General features: G+C 37.3%; 1 protein-coding gene across 2 annotated transcripts in view; it reads left to right on the top strand.

The window, feature by feature from the left end:
• Positions 1–18,320, top strand: part of TGFBR1 (transforming growth factor beta receptor 1) — a 70,227-nt gene extending 51,907 nt beyond the window's left edge. For both annotated transcript variants that reach the window (XM_082656249.1, XM_082656248.1), the window contains exons 5-9: positions 1,979–2,146; positions 3,925–4,081; positions 13,469–13,593; positions 14,598–14,728; positions 17,751–18,320. In XM_082656249.1, coding sequence (XP_082512375.1) covers positions 1,979–2,146; positions 3,925–4,081; positions 13,469–13,593; positions 14,598–14,728; positions 17,751–17,876 — 707 coding nt within the window. In that variant the 3' untranslated portion in view covers positions 17,877–18,320. The remainder of the gene's footprint in view (positions 1–1,978; positions 2,147–3,924; positions 4,082–13,468; positions 13,594–14,597; positions 14,729–17,750) is intronic.
• Positions 18,321–19,289: the final 969 nt, after the last annotated feature.

Below are 19,289 nucleotides of genomic sequence, written 5' to 3'. Positions count from 1 at the left end.
AAGGCTCTAATTCTACAAATAGTAATTTCTCCCTCAAAGAACTTACCCACATTTTTGCTTTCAAACTCAATGGTAGGTAGTGGTGACTTTCAAATATACATTTTGAGGTTCAACCCTGACCCAGGCCCAGCATGTTTTAGGCTTGTTCCAAGTTGTAAACACACTAACTGACACAAAATGTTCCTGCTGCTGGTGCCCTGAACTCTTTCCTTTTGCTCAGGCAGCAGCCAAGCTGTTACTGTCATCTGGAGGTTACCATGGGAACTGACAACCCTGCTGGCTTTTCCCTACACCTCCTTTCTTCTTTGTCAGGGTTAATGGACTTTGCCTAGAACCTAGCCCCTCCATCCCCTATTCCCCTTTTCTTTATCTTTCTCATACTGATTTAGTTAATTCCACCTTAGACAACCCTTTATGTGGGCATAGCCTCTAATATGTCCTTCTTCCTTCCACCTCTCTTGTCACTTACCTCAGAAAACCTCCCATTCTTCCATCTTGCTGTGTTCCTATTTATTTCTTGTATTTGTGAGCCTTTCTGAATTCAGGTATGGTTAATAAGCATGCAGATAAAGCTAGTGATGTACCTGTATCAAGGAAAGGTATAAGTTTGAACAGAATCAGTTTACAAAGTTTATGAAGAAACAAGTTGATAAAGAACTAGTATCATGAATATTTAAATCCTTTCGAAAATACCCAGAAATCTCCTCCAGAATCTTCTGAAAACATTTCATTCCTTAATCTTTTCTAATCAGAATTGCTTTCTTTCAATTAACAACCTTCAAAATATAGAAATTGTTTTATGTCAATCAGTTTTGTTTTACAACTAATGGGGAAGTTCTTATGTGCCATGCATTGTACTGAATGCTTTTTAAAAATCTATTATCCTATTTTTTAAAATCTTCTTAGTAGTCTCACAAAGTAAGGTATTCTTGTTGTGTAAAAGAAGGAACAAAGGCTCATTGGTTAAGAAACTTGTCTGAGGTCACGTAGTCAGTGACAGCCAGGCCCTGATTCCAACCCAGGTCAGAATGACTCCAAGTGTGCATCTTTTACTGAATTGTCCTGCCTCCTAGTATTGTTGTAATATTTTTGCTTTCATGATTTTGTGAAATATATGACTTGCCAGCTACTCCTAGGTTAAATTGGCTTTTGTGGACCAGCCTAGCCTAGAAGCCCAGCCAAAACCTTTACCATGATTCTCATGGGAACATACATTTCCAATTCATGTACTGGCTTACAAATGAACTTTTGGAAGGACACATATTCCTAGTTGTTGAGGTTCAAAATCACCTTGTGTAAAACTGGATTCAGTCCTAGCCTTTTCTCCTCATGACATTTTTAGCTCCTGTCTCAGCTTCCCCATGTGTCAGTGATACCACTATTTTTATATTTTTCTAATCTGGAAACCTTGGAATTGTAATCTTTTCTGGCTTCTTTGTGAACGGTACACACAGTCTGTTTGTCATTAAAGCTTGCAGTTCTCATTTAAGCTCCCTTTCAGTTTCCAATAATATTCCATTCCCACTACAGCCACACTAGGTTCCAGGTACTTCTCATCTTCTTCCCTCCCTCCTCCCTTGTTTCCCTCCCCCCTTCCAGAAACAATCGTTGAGCACCTAACCTGAACCAGGCACCTAACTTGAACCAGGCATTCCTCGAAGCATTATCCCAGCCCTGCTACCATCTGTGTGGACTCAACATCACCATTTTTTAACTATGATTCCCTCTCTCTTGAATGGGATTAGTTATCCTTGCCTTATCTCAAGATTAAAGGGGCTTACTTTAAGGATCTAAAGGATACATACGTGAAAGTATAAGAAAACTGAAATATAAGAAAATATGAAAGAAATATATACAAATTTGAGGTACCAACATATTGCAGTTGTGTGATTCAGGATTGAGAGTAAAAAATGATAACTTTTGAATAAATCATAAATGTTCTATAGCCCATCTGAAATATTGTTATTCTACTTGGCAGACAATGGTACATGGACTCAGCTCTGGTTGGTGTCAGATTATCATGAGCATGGATCCCTTTTTGATTACTTGAACAGATACACAGTTACTGTGGAAGGAATGATAAAACTCGCTCTGTCCACAGCAAGTGGACTTGCCCATCTTCACATGGAGATAGTTGGTACCCAAGGTAACTCAAAGCAATCCTGTTGTTTAAGCTTTAAATTCCCATGGATCTAATGTCTGTTCAGAAAATTTTTGCAAGAAGTCAGCTTAATTGGAGATATTTAAAATGAGTTTTTAGATGAGAATATTTTACCTTTCTGTTGAAAATCTAAGGTGGATTTATGAATCTGGGAATTCGTTCAGAGATTCTCCAGTCATTGTAACAATACTGATATTTTTGTAAGTTCTTAAAAGTAGTAGCGTTTAGTCTTTCTTGTGATTTTTGAGGATCTTGATTTTGGAATTTAGTTTATGTGCAGTACCATATGAAATGTGAAAAAGCTTTGTAAACATCAACATGCTCCATAAATGCTATCTGGCTATCTAATAATTATATTTGACCCTAGGATAAGGAGACTGCATGAGACAGTTTTACAGTTGAAAAATTGAATACTAAGTTTATGAAATTTTTATGCTTTGATTTTTGTGCCATATAAGATATCAGATGCCAATATATTCTCTGCTGTAATGATTATCCACTTGCTACCTGATGACTCCCCCAACTCCCAACTTTACAACACACATGCTGTTTTACTATCTCAGCCAGCCCCATCTTTGTAAATTTTATTATTGTTGATTATAATAGCTTTATTGAGTTATAATTTACCCATTTGGTATACAATTCAGTGGGTTTTAGTATATTCACAGAGTTGTACAGCTATCACCACAATCAGTTTTAGAACATTTTCATCATCTTAAAAGAACCCTGTAGTTCTTAGCAGTCATTCCCCATTTCCCCCCAAACTCTTTAGCCTTAGGCAACCTCTAATATACTTTCCATCTCTATAGATTTGCTTATTCTGGACATAGCATACAAAAGGAATCATACAATATGTGATCTTTTGTGACTGGCTTCTTTCTCTTAGTGTATTTTCAAGGTTCAGCCATGCTGCAGCATTTATCAGCAATTCATTCTTTTTTATGGCTGAGTAATATTTCATTGTATGGATATACCACATTTTGGGTATCCATTCATCAGTGATGGACATATGGGTTGTTTCCACTTTGGGCTGTTATGAATAATGCTGCTATGAACACTGTTGTACAAGTTTTTGTGTGGACATGTTTCCAGTTCTCTTGGATATATACCTGGGAGTGGAATTACTGGATCATATAGTTACTCTAAAGATTTGTGAAACTGCCAGACTTTTTTTTCCAAGTGCCTGTACTATTTTACATTTCCATCAGCAGTCTCTGAGGGTTCCAAGTTTTCCACATTGTAATTATTACTTTTTAATTTTAATTATTTTTAAATTACTTTTAAAATTTTATTTTTTTTCATTTTAGTGAGAAGACTAAATAAATAGATTAAAATACGTAGTCCCTGCATAGTACAACTTTTTCTAGTGGTATTAAGGTATATTATACATTTAGTGAGTACATTCCAGTTGATAGACAAAGGAAGTGATTGGGATTCTTGGTTCTTGAATTCGAATATCAGTGACTAGGATTCCTGTAAAAAATTCATAGGGTATCAACAAACTAGTATCTTTAACCCCCAGTCTTTGCATATTAGACTTATATTTTTTGAGCATCATCCATTTTCTTTGAAGAAATGTAATTTCAGCAACTTTTTGTGTAATGATTCCCTTAAGGTGGTTTAGTAATGGCCTAGGTATTGCGGTGATGGGGGTTGAAATGCTTCGACACTGGGATGGGAGGAGAAGCTTTTGAACCTAAAGGTGAGATTTGTGATTGGTATTACCCTTTAAGCAACCATGTTTAATTTTTTTCTTTCTTTAGGAAAACCAGCCATTGCTCATAGGGATTTGAAATCAAAGAATATCTTGGTAAAGAAGAATGGAACTTGCTGTATTGCAGACTTGGGACTGGCAGTAAGACATGATTCGGCCACAGATACAATTGATATTGCTCCAAACCACAGAGTGGGAACAAAAAGGTATACTTATGGCTACACAGTGATTAATATGTTCTGAAATTGACTTCTTTTCCTTCTCATTTCTAGATACATATCTTTTCTGAAACTCGACCTTGTACTTTATTAGATTGCTCACAGGTAGAAGATCTCATGGTCTTGCCTGCTCTGAAACCAAGGTTACCTGACTTAAAAAGGTAACTGCTGATGAAAGGTTGGCCTTTCCAGAAAATATTACCATTATCATAATAGTAGCTAATGTTTATGGGGTACCTACTATGTGCCAATCATTTTAATGGGTCTTTTATGTATATCATTTATTGTTCTCTACAAATGTTGTGCTGTAGTTAGCCCAACTGTTTTCATATTTTTATCTCCTGAAAACATGCCTTTCTCTCTTCAAACTTTCCCATGTGCTGTATCCTAGAGCATAGTTTCTGCTTTTATTTCCCTAGCTTGTACTTAGTCTTCCTTTCTCATAGAAATCCTTTTCTGGACTGTTAGATGTCCTTGGCAAGGGCCCTCACTGCATGCTGAACTTGGACCATTGAGGCACTTAGCACATTATAACTGTCCATTTATTTGTCTGTATATTCCATTGGATCATAAGCTGCTTGAGAGCAGCCTTGTATTCCCAGCATCCATTTGTGCCTAATACATAGTAAGTCCTCAATAAATATTTGTTGAGTCTATGAGTACTCAAAGGACCTAATTAGGTAGGTATCACTACCCTCAATTCAGAGATGAGGAAACCGCCTTGTGGAGGTTAAGTAATGTGGCCAACCAACCTCATGGATGGTAAGCTGAAGAGCCGAGATTTGAACCTGGGCCTTTCTGACCCAAAAGGCTTTGCTCTGTGTATCACACAGCATTTGCCACCACATATCTTCAAACTGCTACCTTGGACTTGAATAGAGCCAATGTTCTATCTCAGTCGTATTTGTGACTTACGGATTCGACAGGGACTCTCAGATCTCTTGACTCAGTGTTTCAGGCAGTGGTTGCTGCAGGTCTTTGTGAGTCCTGGGACTTTTGAAGCCTCAGAACTGTGCAAGGTGGTATCAATAGGAGAACTGGCATTCATTTTTATCTATTATTTTGTTCCCTGGAGTATGTCTTTGTCTTTCCTTTTATCCTGTATTAGTGAGAAGACTTCTAGATTAAAATATAGTACTTAGTACATAGCCAAGTAGGTGGTGTACATTAGGACACCTAGGATAGTCAGTTATTACTTGTGGGTCATTGGAAACTTAGATCATAAGGCAGATAGCATAAAATTGCTGTTTCAGCTTTTCATGGAATTTGGTTGACATCATTAATTTACAAACTAGTTGGGATATTTAATATTTTTCTTGAGTCTAATATGATCTCAGTTATGTGTGGAACCTTGAGCTTCAGAGATCAGACCCAGGGAGAGGACAGGGGTGGGCTGTGTAGAAACAGTCTGAAGGGGCTGGAGGCTGGTGCAACTGACTGCACCTGAGGTTATACACAGAGGAAGCCTGGGCTGCCTTAGAGGCCAGGTGCCATTGTGTGGGCAGTGCATGAGGGGAGGGTTGGGACCTGCCATTACAGCCTTTTTCCTGGCATGAGCTCTCAGGCAGCAGGACACAGCCTACACAAACTCCTGGAGCAGTCACAATACATACCCCACCCCCCCACCCCAGGCTCCAGGAGCAATCGATTGTGAGCTGCCTCTGCTCCCCTCATGCGCTCTGGGGGCACACGTGAGCTGCCACCACCACCAACCCCAGGACCAGGCATCCGCCGCCACATCTGCACACCCTCTTTCAAGGGGATAACTGCCAGCACATGCTGAGGAAAGAGGTGACAGGCATCCATACTAAAAACAGCCCTTGCACCAAAAGTATTAAACCCACACAAGGTACACAGGGACACCCCCACATATAAACAGTCTTCCAAGATCACCATCAATAACTGTTTCTCCTAAACTCACAGAATAAGAAATACAAGTAAAGTGAAGAAGCAGAGGAACCACTCCCAGTTAAAAGACCATTAGAATTCCCCTGAAAGAACAAACAATGAAACAGACCTCTTCGGTCTAGGGGACACTGATTTCAAAAAGGAAATAGTGGAAATACTGAAGGAATTAAGAAAGGCTATCAACAGAAATGCAGAGTACTATAAAAAGGAACTAGAAACCATAAAGAGGAACCAAGAAAAATTAGAAGAAAACTCACTTGTTGAGACGAAAACTAAAGGCAATGAATAGCAGAATAAATAATTGAGAAGAACGAGTAAGTGAACTGGAAGATAGAATATGGAAATCACCCAATCAGGATGGCAGACAGACAAATGAAAAAAAGAGACCTATGGGATAATATAAAGCATGCCAATCTAGGCATAATAGGGATTCCAGAAGGGGAAGAAAGAGAAAAGGGGATCGAAAATGTATTTGAAGAAATTATGGCTGAAAACTTCCCAAACCTAAGGAAGGAAACAGATATCCAGGTACAGGAAGCACAGAGGGTCCCAAACAAGGTGAACCCAAACAGATCTACACAACGACCTATTATAATAAAAATGGCAAAAAGAGAGGATTCTAAAGGCAGCAAGAGAAAAACAAAGAGTTAATTACAAGGGATCCCCCATAAAGTTATCAGCTGATTTCTCTACAGAAATGTTGCAGGCCAGAAGGGAGTAGCAAGATATATTCAAAGTCCTGAAAGGGAAAAATCTGCAACCTAGGATACTCTACCCAGCAAGATTATCATTGAGAATAGAAGGAGAGAGAAAGAATTTCTCAGACAAGCAAAAAACTAAAAGAATACAGCAGTACTAAAGCTATCCTAAAGGGAATATTGAAAGGTCTTCTCTAAATAGAAAAGGAGTAACAGTCTATAGGGAAGAGAAAATCACAATTGGAAAGCAAATTACCTAAATAAGCCAGTACACACACAGATTAAAAAAAAAAAAATTCTGTGAAAGTAATGGTAACCACAATGAACAGCAAAAGGATGAACATGAAGATGTAAAAGAGGACATCAAACTCATAAAATGTGGGGAAGGAGGGTAAGAAAATGTAGATTTTTCTTTTTTTTTTTCATTTCCTAGATGTGTTTGAGCCTGTATGACTACCAGTCTAAGGCAAGTAGATATAGGACGGGGTTAATATATTTCAGAAACAGAGTAAACACAAATCAAAAACATATAGTACCTTGACAGAAACAAAAAAGAAGAGAATGTCAGTGTAATACAAGAGAAAATCATCAAATCACAAAAGGAAAAATAATAGAAAAGGACAAAGAAGAAATATAAAATCAACAGGAAAACAAGGTCAAAATGGCAATGAATAACATATCTATCAATAGCTACTTAAATGCCAATGGACTCAATGCTCCAATCAAAAGACAGAGTGGTAAGCTTCTGCACAGCAAAGGAACCCATAAACAAAACAAAAAAACAACCACAGAATGGGAGAAAATATTTGCAAACTATGCAATGGACAAGGGCTTAGTCTCTAAAATTTACAAACAGCTCATATGGCTCACTATCAAAAAAAGCAACCCAATCAAAAAATGGGTGGAAGACCTAAATTGATATTTCTCCAGAGAAGACATACAGATGGCCAAGAGGCACATGAAAAGATGCTCAGCTAATTATTAGAGAAAAGCAAATCAAAACTACAATGAGGTATCACCTCACACCAGTCAGAATGGCCATCATCAAAAAAATCTACAAACCATAAATGCTGGAGAGGATGTGGAGAAAAGGGACCCCTCCTACAACTGCTGGTGGGAATGTAAATTGGTACAACCACCATGGAGAACAGTATGGAGGTTCCCTAAAAAAACTAAAAATAGAACTACTATATGATCCAGCAATCTCACTCCTGGGCATATATCCAAGAAAACCATGATGCAAAAAGATACATGCATCCCAATGTTCATTGCAGCACTATTTAAAATAGCCAAGACATGGAAGCAGTCTAAATGTCCATTGACAGAAGAATGGATAAAAAAGATGTGGGGTGTGTGTGTATTCACACACACACATGTATATATACATATACACACACACACACACAATGGACCATTAGCCATTAAAAAGAACGAAATAATGCCATTTGCAGCAACATGGATGGACCTAGAGATTGTCATACTAAGTGAAGTAAGTCAGACAGAAAAAGACAAGTATCATATGATATCACTTATATGTGCAATTTAAAAAATGATACAAATGAACTTATTTACAAAGTAGAAACAGACTCACAGACTTAGAAAACAAATTTATGGTTACCAAAGGGGAAAGGTAGGGGGGGAGTGATAAATCAGGAGGTTGGGATTAACATACACAATACTATATATAAAACAGATAATCAATAAGAACCTACTGTGTAGCACAAGGAACTCTACTCACTACTCTGTGATAACCTATATGGGTAAAGAATCTGAAAAAGAATGGATATATATATTAACTGAACAACTTTGCTGTACACCTGAAATTAACACAACATTGTATATCAACTATACCCAAGTATAAAATAAAAAATTAAATTAAAAAATAATAAAAATATACTCTCTCAAAAAAAGAGATCTCTCAATATCCTGTGGTAAACCATAATGGAAAAGAATATGAAAATATATATATATATATGTATATCTGAATCACTTTGCTGTACAGTAGAAATTAACACAACATTGTAAATCAACAATACTTGAATAAAATAAATTTTTTTAAATAGAAAAAAAGTGGCAGATTTGATAGAAAAAAGCAAGAGCCTACAATATGCTGCCTACAAGAGACCCACTTTAGGGCAAAGGACACACATAGATTGAAAAGTGAGGGGATGGAAAAAGATTTCATGCAAATGAAAATGAAAAGAAAGGGGAGGTTGCGATACTCATATCAGACAAAATAGACTTTCAAACAAAGCCCATAAAGAAAGATAGAGAAGGACACTATATAATGATAAAAGGATCGATACAGGAAGAGGATTTTATACTTGACAACATATATGCACCTAATAATATAGGAGTACCTAAATACATAAAACAAATACTAACAGACATAAAGGGAGAAACTGATGGGAATACAATAATAGTAGGAGACTTTAACACCCCATTCACATCAATGGACATATCTTCTAGACAGAAGATCAATAAGGCAACAGAGATCCTAAATGACACAATAGAACAATTAGGCTTAATTGACATTTTCAGGACATTACATTAAAAAAAAAAACCAGAATAAACATTCTTTTCAAGTGCACATGGAACATTCTCTAGGATTGACCACATTACTAGGGCATAAAACAAGCCTCAACAAATTTAAGAGTATAGAAATTATCTCAAACATCTTTTCTGACCACTGCAGCATGAAACTAGAAATCAACCACAGAAAAGAAATGAGAAAAAAAAAAAGATTACATGGAGACTCAATAGCATGCTACTAAAAAACCAATGGGTCAATGATGAAATCAGAGAGGAAATTTTAAAATACCTTGAGGGACTTCTCTGGTAGTCCAATGGGTAAGGCTCCGCACTCCCAATGCAGGGGGTCTGGGTTCGATCCCTGGCCAGGAAGCTAGATCCCACATGCATGCTGCAACTAAGAAGTCTGCATGCTGTAACTAAGAAGTCCACAAGCCGCAACTAAGTCTGCATGCCACAACTAAAGATCCTGCGTGCCACAGCTAAGACCCAGCGCAGCCAAAATAAATAAAATAAATATTTTTAAAAATACCTTGAGACAGATGACAAAACACAACCATACAAAATCTATGGGATGGCAGCAAAAGCAGTTCTTAGAAGTTCATAGCAATACAGACCTTGCTCAAAAAACAAGAAAAATCTCAAACATCCTAACCTACTACTTAAAAGAATCAGAAAAAAGGAAAAAGGAGAACAAACAAAACCTGAGAGCAGAAGGAAGGAAGTAATAAAGATCAGAGGGAAAAATAAGAGATTTTAAATAAAATAGAGATTTTTTAAAAAAAATAGAAAAAAATCAATACAACCAAGAGCTGGTTCTTTGAAAGGATAATCAAAATTGACAAACCTCTGGCCAGGCTCACCAAGAAGAAAAGAGAGAATCCAAATAAAGTAAATGAAAAAGGAGACAGACATAACAACTGATACTGCAGAAATACAAAAAACCATAAGGGAATACTGTGAACAATTAAATGCCAACAAATTTGACAACCTAGAAGAAATGGACAAGTTTCTAGAAATATACAGCCCACCAAAACTGAATCAAAAAGAAATAGATACATACAGCTGATTCACTTTGTTGTAGAGCAGAAACTAACACAACATTGTAAAGCAGTTACATTCCAATAAAAAAATAGGTAATTTGAACAGACTGATCATTAGAGGTGAAACAATCTGTAATTTAAAAACTCCCTACAAACAAAAGTCCAGGACCAAATGGCTCCACAGGTGAATTCTACCATACAAAGAAGAACTTACATTGATCCTTCCAACTCTTCCAAAAATTGAAGAGAACACTCCCAAAGACACTCTATGAAGCCACCATCACCCTGATACCAAAACCAGACAAATACACCAGCAAAAAAGAAAATTACAGGCCAATATCATTGATGAATATAGATGCAAAAATTCTCAACAAAATATTAGCAGACTGAATCCAAAACACACAAAAAAGACCATACACCATGACCAAGTGGGATTCACTGCAAGTTCACAAGCATGGTTCAACATTCACAAATCAATGTGATACACCACATGAACAAAAGAAAAGACAAAAACTGCATGATTGTCTCAATAGATGCAGAAAAAGCATTTGACAAAATTCCATTCATGATAAAAAAGAACTCTTACCAATGTGGGTACAGAGGGAACATAACAAAAGCTATTTATGACAAACCCACAGCCAATATAATACTCAGTGGTGAAAAGCTGAAAGCCTTCCCACTAAAATCTGGAACAAGACAAGGATGTCCACTCACACCTCTTTTATTCAACCTGGTATTGGTAGTCCTAGCCACAGCAATCAGACAAGAAAAAGAAATAAAAGATATCCAAATTGGAAGGGAAGAGGTAAAGTTGTCATTATATGCAGATGACATGATTCTACATATAGAAAATCCTGAAGACTCCACACATCAATTACTAGAACTGATAAGTGAATTCAGCAAGGTAGCAGGATACAAGATTAACATACAGAAACCGGTTGCATTTCTTTACACTAACAATAAAACATCAGGAAGGGAATGTTAAAAACAAAAAACTTTCAAAATTGCACCCTCAAAAATAAAATACTTAGGGGCTTCCCTGGTGGTGCAGTGGTTGAGAGTCCGCCTGCCGACGCAGGGGACACGGGTTCATGCCCCAGTCCGGGAGGATCCCACATGCCGCAGGGCGGCTAGGCCTGTGAGCCATGGCCACTGAGCCTGCGCGTTCAGAGCCTGTGCTCCGCAATGGGAGAGGCCACAACAGTGAGAGAGGCCCGCGTACCGCGAAAAAATAAAATGCTTAGGAATAAACCTGCCCAAGGAGGTGAAAGACTTGAGAACTCTAAAACATTAATAAAGGAAACTGAAGATGATTCAAAGAAATGGAAAGATATCCCATGCACTTGGATTGGAAGAATATTGTTAAAATGGCCATACTACCCAAAGCAATCTACAGATTTAATGCAATCCCTACAAAATTACTCATGACGTTTTTCACAGAACTAGAATAATCCTAAAATTTATATGGAACCATAAAAGACTCAGAATTGTCAAAGCAATCCTGAAGAAAAAGAACAAAGCAGGAAGCATAACCCTCCCAGACTTCAGACAGTACTACAAAGCTACAGTAATCAAAACAGCATGGTATTGGCACAAAAACAGACATATGGATCAGTGGTACAGAATAGAGAGCCCAGAGATAAACCCACACCACTACAGTCAATTAATCTTCGACAAAGGAGACAATAATATACAATGGAAAAAAGACTCTCCTTCAGCAAGTGGTGTTGGAAAAGTTGGACAGCTGCATGTAAATTGATGAAGTTAGAACACACCCTCTCACCATACACAAAAATAAAACTCAAAGTGGCTTAAAGACTTAAACATAAGACATTACACCAAAAACTCCTTGAAGAGATCACAGACAAAACATTCTCTGACATAAATTACACCAGTGTTTTCTTAGGTCAGTCTCCCTAGGCAGTAGAAATAAAAACAAACAAACGGGACCTAGTCAAACTTCCAAGCTGTTGCACAGGAAAGGAACCATTAAAAAAATGAAAAGACAAGCTACAGAATGGGAGAAAATATTTGCAAATGATGCGACTAACAAGGGCTTAATTTCCAAAATATACAAACAGCTCATACAACTCAACAACAAAACAACCCAATCGAAAAATGGGCAGAAGACCTAAATGTGCATTTCTCCAGGGAAGAAATACAAATGGCCAACAGGCACATGAAAAGATGCTCAATTTCACTAATTATTAGAGAAATGCAAATCAAAACTACAGTGAGGTACTACCTCACACCAGTCAGAATGGCCATCATTAAAAACTCTACAAATAGAAAATGCTGGAGAGGATGTGGAGAAAACGGAACCCTCCACTGTTGGTGGGAATAATGTAAGTTGGTACAGTCACTATGGAGAAAACTAAAAACAGAATTATCATATGATCCAGCAATCCCACTGCTGGGCATATATCCAGAAAAAACTGTAATCCAAAAAGATACATGCACCCCTGTGTTCATACCAGCACTATTTACAATAGCCAAAACATGGAAACAACCTAAATGGCCATCGACAGATGAATGGATAATGAAGATGTGGTATACAGATACAATGGAATACTGCTCAGCCATGAAAAAGAACAAAATAATGCCATTTGCAGCAACATGGATGCAACTAGAGATTATCATACTAAGTGAAGCAAGTCAGAAAGAGAAAGACAAATACCATATGATATCACTTATATGTGGAATCTAAAATATGACAAATAATCCTATCTACGAAACAGAAACAGATTCAGGGACAAAGAGAACAGACTTGTGGTTGCCAAGGGGGAGGGCGTTGGGAGAAGGATGGAGCGGGAGGTTGGGGTGAGCAGGTGTAAGCTATTATATGTGGAATGGATAAACAACAACGTCCTACTGTATAGAACAGAGAACTATATGCAGTATACTATGATAAACCATAATGGGAAAGAATATTTAAATAAGAATATATATATGCATAACTGAATTTCTGTTGTATAGCAAAGTGATTAACACAATATTGTAAATCAACTATACTTCAATTAAAAAAATTTATTTTTAAATTTAAAAAACAGCAGAAGCATAGTGAAAGGGGGAAAAGGTCAAAATTAATATTGACCCTCCCCCCACCTCCCCACCCAGGAGTAAAAGGAAGTTTATGAAACAGTTTAAAAGTAATGTCACTATTACATAAAATAAAATGCTTACTTCTTTTTTAGGTACATGGCCCCTGAAGTTCTAGATGATTCCATAAATATGAAACACTTTGAATCCTTCAAACGTGCTGACATCTATGCAATGGGACTAGTATTCTGGGAAATAGCTCGACGATGTTCCATTGGTGGTAAATCTCTCTCCCCTCCCCCAACATTTTGTCATGAACAAGTGGTTCAAGAATTGCCTTTTTTATTGAATGAAATTGTTTACCCAGTGATCACTGAGAGTCCCAGAAAAAATGAAAGAGATAAATGACATGACATGCTTTATCTTAGTGTATAGTTTTATCCTAATACACAGCTTTATTCCAGTGTAGTCTTTTTCTATTTCCACTTGAATTTTGGGGAGCAACAGAAACCAACCCCTTGTTATGTTGCAATATAGATATTTAGAATGGATGACTACTTGAGAGGCCACCCAGGAAGCTATTTCTAGCATGTACCTGAGTCAGACTGATTTTTTCCCCCTGAGATTATGGTTATTTTCTCAATCTTGAGAGCTGGAAATTACATATACAGAATACATATACTGCGTTGCATTACTTTTTTAAAGTAAGTTTGTGTTAGACTGAGCACTTTCAATGTTTACTTGAGAAATAGTCTCTTATCCTTGAGGACCAGGCTCACCAGACTAGTGCCTCAGGGTTTTGAGGCAGTGAGGGGTGGAGTAGCAAATAGGACAGGTTATTGACAGATGCAAGTAGAGGAAGGGACTTGCACCTCAGGCTTGCCTTGTAAGATTCACACCTTAGTGATAGAGTGTGTGTATCCCCGTACCAACTGAGAGGCTGTGCACTTGTAGAATAAAGGTTTCATTTCTTGCGCATTAGGGTTCTGGGAGAAAATCTGGTCATCACAGCTCATAGTTAACCATCATTAAAATAGCCTTTGCTGATCCCATGGCAATACTTAGTTTCAAGGTGTGGGCTCAGTACTGACTCCAGGAGGTGGGTTGTTGATGGAGATGTGGATGAGAGACTGCAGTCTGTAAGCTGTGTTCCATTTACCTGATTTAGTAATGGGACACTGTAACAGGACTCTCAGCTGTTCTTTTTCTGTCTGGTCAAAGAATGCTCTGACATTATCTGAGTAAATCCTTCAAAATAGATTTTTTTTTTCTCTACCAATGTAGGAATTCATGAAGATTACCAGCTGCCTTATTATGATCTTGTACCTTCTGATCCATCAGTTGAAGAAATGAGAAAAGTTGTTTGTGAACAGAAGTTAAGGCCAAATATTCCAAACAGATGGCAGAGCTGTGAAGTGAGTATTTATTTTGGATACTACACAGTTCTCTAAACTGCTTCTGGTTAGTAAGTGGAAATTTGCTACTTTAAGGAAAACAGACATTAAGAATCCCCATTCCTTTATTTTTCATGGCTGTTAAACCAGTGAGTAAAAGTAGAATAATTTGTTTTTTATGTTCAATTTTAAGTATATTGAAAGGGCTGTGGAACATTTTCAGTGGCCATTAGTGTATCAGAACAGTGTTTAGATCTGCCAATGAAACAAGCCTCCTACATTTTTAATTAAAGCTTCCCTTCAATCAGGGCAGCCCAGAATAGTGGGATGAGTGCTGGATGGAATTAGGAGGCCTGTATTCTAGATCAGCCTGGCTACCATTTCAGAGTCTGACTTTGGGCAAACCACTTCTGTTTTCTGCACCTTAATACGCCTTTTTGTAAAATGAGGGATTTGGATGATTATGAAGATGGTTCAGATGATTTTACATTTTATTCATCTCACTGCCCATATGACTATTCACCAGGAATTTGGGGAAAGTGCTTTACAGCAGTGCCTGAGCTTTTCAATCCCAGCTCTTACAAAAAGTTTTAGAAATATTTTTGTAGTTGTACCTTTAAAGAATTCATAAGAAAAATTTTATTTAATCTGTCCTTAATTGCTAGCTGTTACTATTATAATACTATTATAATATTGGTGAAACAAAGCATTTCCCTCCAGATTTGATGTTTTGTAGTTTAGGAAGAATAAAAAGCTGGTTACTTAAGTAGTTGATTTTACATCTTAAAATAATGTAGGCCTTAGTAGACACCTTTGACATCAAGAGAGTTCCTTGGCTACCTCCAACCAAATCAAGTATCCAGGCCCAGATAAAATATATTGTGTGCTCACAGAATCTGCATGTTTTAACGAATGGAATTGGGCTAGATCTTGTCTTGTAAAAATTTGATCTTGATACTACAAAGCAGTTACAAATTGGAATTACTCATGTACTCATTCAGTGATTAGAGCAGATTAGTATTAAACAGATGGCTTTTTAAGCATGAAGGAGAGTTAGCAGTTAACATTAAAAATGCACATGCAATTTGCACTTACTCTCACAGCATGCTGAATTAATGCCATCACTGGCATTTTTGTTTTTTTCTCCATTTGGCTAGTTTTCTATGTACTTATCACTAACTCAATCTTTCACTTTTCTAGGGTTTTACAAATCTCTCAATAGCTGAAACACATCAAGAATTTGAAACTGATAGGATACCTACAGAAGTATCTTCAGAACCGTCTGACTTTTTCCAGTCTGGACTGGTTGTTCTCTAGGCCAGCTTTCATCTTGGGATATCCCTCACCTTTCACCCGTGATTCCCTTTGCCTCTTTTATGGTGAATCCTCCTTCCTGGATCCCACATCTTCCTGTTTCTTGGTTTGCTCATTTTCCCCCTCTCTCAGCTCTCTGCTCAGATGTTACCTTGTCAGTGAGACATTACCTCTCAACCTATTTAAAATAGCACCTTCCTTCCCTGGCATATTTTATCTCCTTCTCTAAACGATGTTTCTCCTTAACACTTACCATTGACAGTCCATGTATTTTGCTTATTTATTAATTATATGCTTTAGCCTTCTAGAATATCAGCTTTATGAGAGCAGAAATTTTGTCTGTTAGTTCACTGCTGTTAGTTCCCTAACACCTAGGATGGTTATCTAGTAGACTATAGGCACTCAGTTTGTTGGATGAATTCATGTATGGGCTGGGCCCTTGGTCATTTTTATCTGGAAACAAATGTTCATTTCTAGGGAATTTTCCTCAAGTATTTCCTTGATGTGTTCCTTTCCATTTTCCTCTGTTCTTTTTGTTCAACTCTGGTTATGAATGTAGATGTCCTGAACAGGCATTCTAATTTTCTTATCTTTTCCCTCCTATGATCCATCTCTTTGGGGTTTTTTTCCTCAACTTTCTGGGAGATGTATCAGCTTTTATCTTTTGAGGTTTTTTTAATTATTATTATTATTATTATTATTATTATTATTATTATTATTATTCAGGTTTATCTTCTAGTTCTGTAAAGTTTTTCTAAAACCAAACAAAACCCAAAAAATTATCGATAAGTCCAATATCAGTGTTTTCTTTTATCTCTTTGAGGATATTAATGATAGATTGTTGATACTGTCTTCTTTCTAAACACCTTCTGTTTTCTCCAAGGTGCTTTTTTCTGTTTTTGTCAACTTCTGCATTTCATATTACTTTCCTCAAATGTTTGATCAAGCTCATACTCTTCATGTATAAAAGGGGCACTGAAAGCTGATGGGAAGCTTTGTGCACACGAATGGAGCTTATCATCATCAACTGTGATGTGAGCGTGATGTAACTGGGTTGCTTCCTTGGGGAACCACTGATGTCAGTCTCTTCAGGCTTTTCCTCTTGGGCGAAAGACTCTTCCAGTCTCTTACCTGGAGGATTATGTAAAGTCAGTGGCCGTGTTTTCGGAAGAAAGTTTATGGTCTTAGCGTTCAGTGTGTTGTCAGTGTGGAACTTCGCCATGTTCCCCAAGACAGAAATCTCAGTTCTACTCTCCCAGGTGCGAACCTCTCGACTTCTGCTGGGGTGGGGGTAGGGCAGTCACCCAGCTGTGTGAGGTTGGGCGGGGGGCGGGGGGGCAGCTATCTGGGGTTCTAGCTCCTTTGGCTGATCCTATTTTTAGCCTGAACTCCACCCCAGGGGTACTTGATGCAGTTAATTCCTCACTTCTGGGGGGCATTTCATGGTGAGTCAGGTTCCTTCTTTGCCTTGAACAACTCTGCTTTAGTATTCAGCCTTTTCAGTCTACAAAGCAAATCACCCCTTGTCCATCTGCTTTCCAGCTCCTGGCACCAGTACCCTGTTGGTGGGTATTTAGGTCATTTCTACTCACTTGCTATTACAAGTAATGCTGAAACAGAAATACTTGTATATATGTTATTTTAAAAGAAAATTTACAGGTAAAGATTATTATCCAAATCAGTGAAAAGTGGTGCATGCGTTAATGATCTTTCTTGTCTTTTCTTGTAGGCCTTGAGAGTGATGGCTAAAATTATGAGAGAATGTTGGTATGCCAATGGAGCAGCTAGGCTTACAGCTCTGCGGATTAAGAAAACATTATCACAGCTCAGTCAGCAGGAAGGCATCAAAATGTAAATTCTGTGGCTTTGCCTGAACTCTACTTTTTCTTCAGATCTGCTCCTGGGTTTTAATTTGGGAGGTCAGTTGTTCTACCTCACTGAGAGGGAACAGAAGGATATTGCTTCCTTTTGCAACAATGTAATAAGGTCAATTAAAAACGTCCCAGGATTTCTTTGGACCCAGGAAACAGCCATGTGGGGTCCTTTCTGTGCACTATGAACGATTCTTTCCCAGGACAGTTAACAAAATGTTGTGTGGTCTACCTTTATTTTTTATTAACACAAAACGTTTTTTTAAATGATTGCTGGTCTTAACTTTAGGTAACTCTGCTGTGCTGAAGATCATCTTTAAGGGTAAAGGAGCTGAATTGCTGAGTTATATGAAACATTTCTTATTTTTAAAGAAAGTGATTTACTCCTGGTTAGTACATTCTCAGAGGATTCTGAACCACTAAAGAGTTTCCTTGATGCAGACTTTGAATGTACTGTTCTATAATTTTCAGGATCTTAAAACTAACACTTATAAAACTCTTATCTTGAGTCTAAAAATGACCTCATATAGTAGTGAGGAACATAATTTATGCAATTGTATTTTGTATATTATTATTGTTCTTTCACATATTCAGAACATTACATGCCTTCAAAATGGGATTGTACTATACCAGTAAGTGCCACCTCTGTGTCTTTCTAATGGAAATGAATAGAACTGCTTAAAGTCTGTCTCTGTGTGTTAAAACGTGTAGTGTTTTAATTCAAAAGTTTATTTACCTGGATAACCCAGACTTTTTCTGTTTTGTTTTTTGGAAGAGTTTTTCTGGTATGTCATTTGGTATTCCATTTTGAAAATGCCTTTTTCCTACCAAAATGTGCTTAAACCACTAAAGAAATGAAGTGGCATTAATTGGTAAATTGTTATCATGGTCATGTTTGAATATTCTCACGTCACGCTTTTGCATTTTAATTGTGTTGTCTAAGTATACTTTAAAAGAATCAAGTGGCACTCTAGATGCTTATAGTACTTTAATAATTTAAAATCTGTAGCATACAGACTAATTTTTCTAAAGGGAAAGTTTGTCTAGCTGCTTGTGAAAAGTTGTGTGGCATTCTGTAAGCCATTTTTTTTCTTTATCTGATCAAAGACAGTGTTATTTTTTTAAGAAATGAGCTACGTTTAAAATTAGAATATGGTTAATGTTAAATGATAGGCCTTTTTCTTGGAAGGTAAAGGTAGTTAATAATGTGGATAACAGTGTGTGAGAGAGTCACATTTGTTGTGTAGGAGTCAATGTTCTGTGGATTTTCTGTCTTTGTACCTAAGGTTAGAGTTAGTGTGGTTTTGAGGTCTCACTACACTTTAAGGAAGGCAGCTTTTAATTCAGTCTTTCCTTCTCTGTGCAGATACTGCAAATGCCTAATTCACATGGTTATG

Source organism: Grampus griseus (assembly GCF_964374135.1).
Source record: "Grampus griseus genome assembly, chromosome: 6".
NCBI classification, from domain to species: domain Eukaryota; kingdom Metazoa; phylum Chordata; class Mammalia; order Artiodactyla; family Delphinidae; genus Grampus; species Grampus griseus.
Note: the sequence above shows the minus strand (reverse complement) of the source record. Positions and strands in the feature narration are given on the sequence as shown.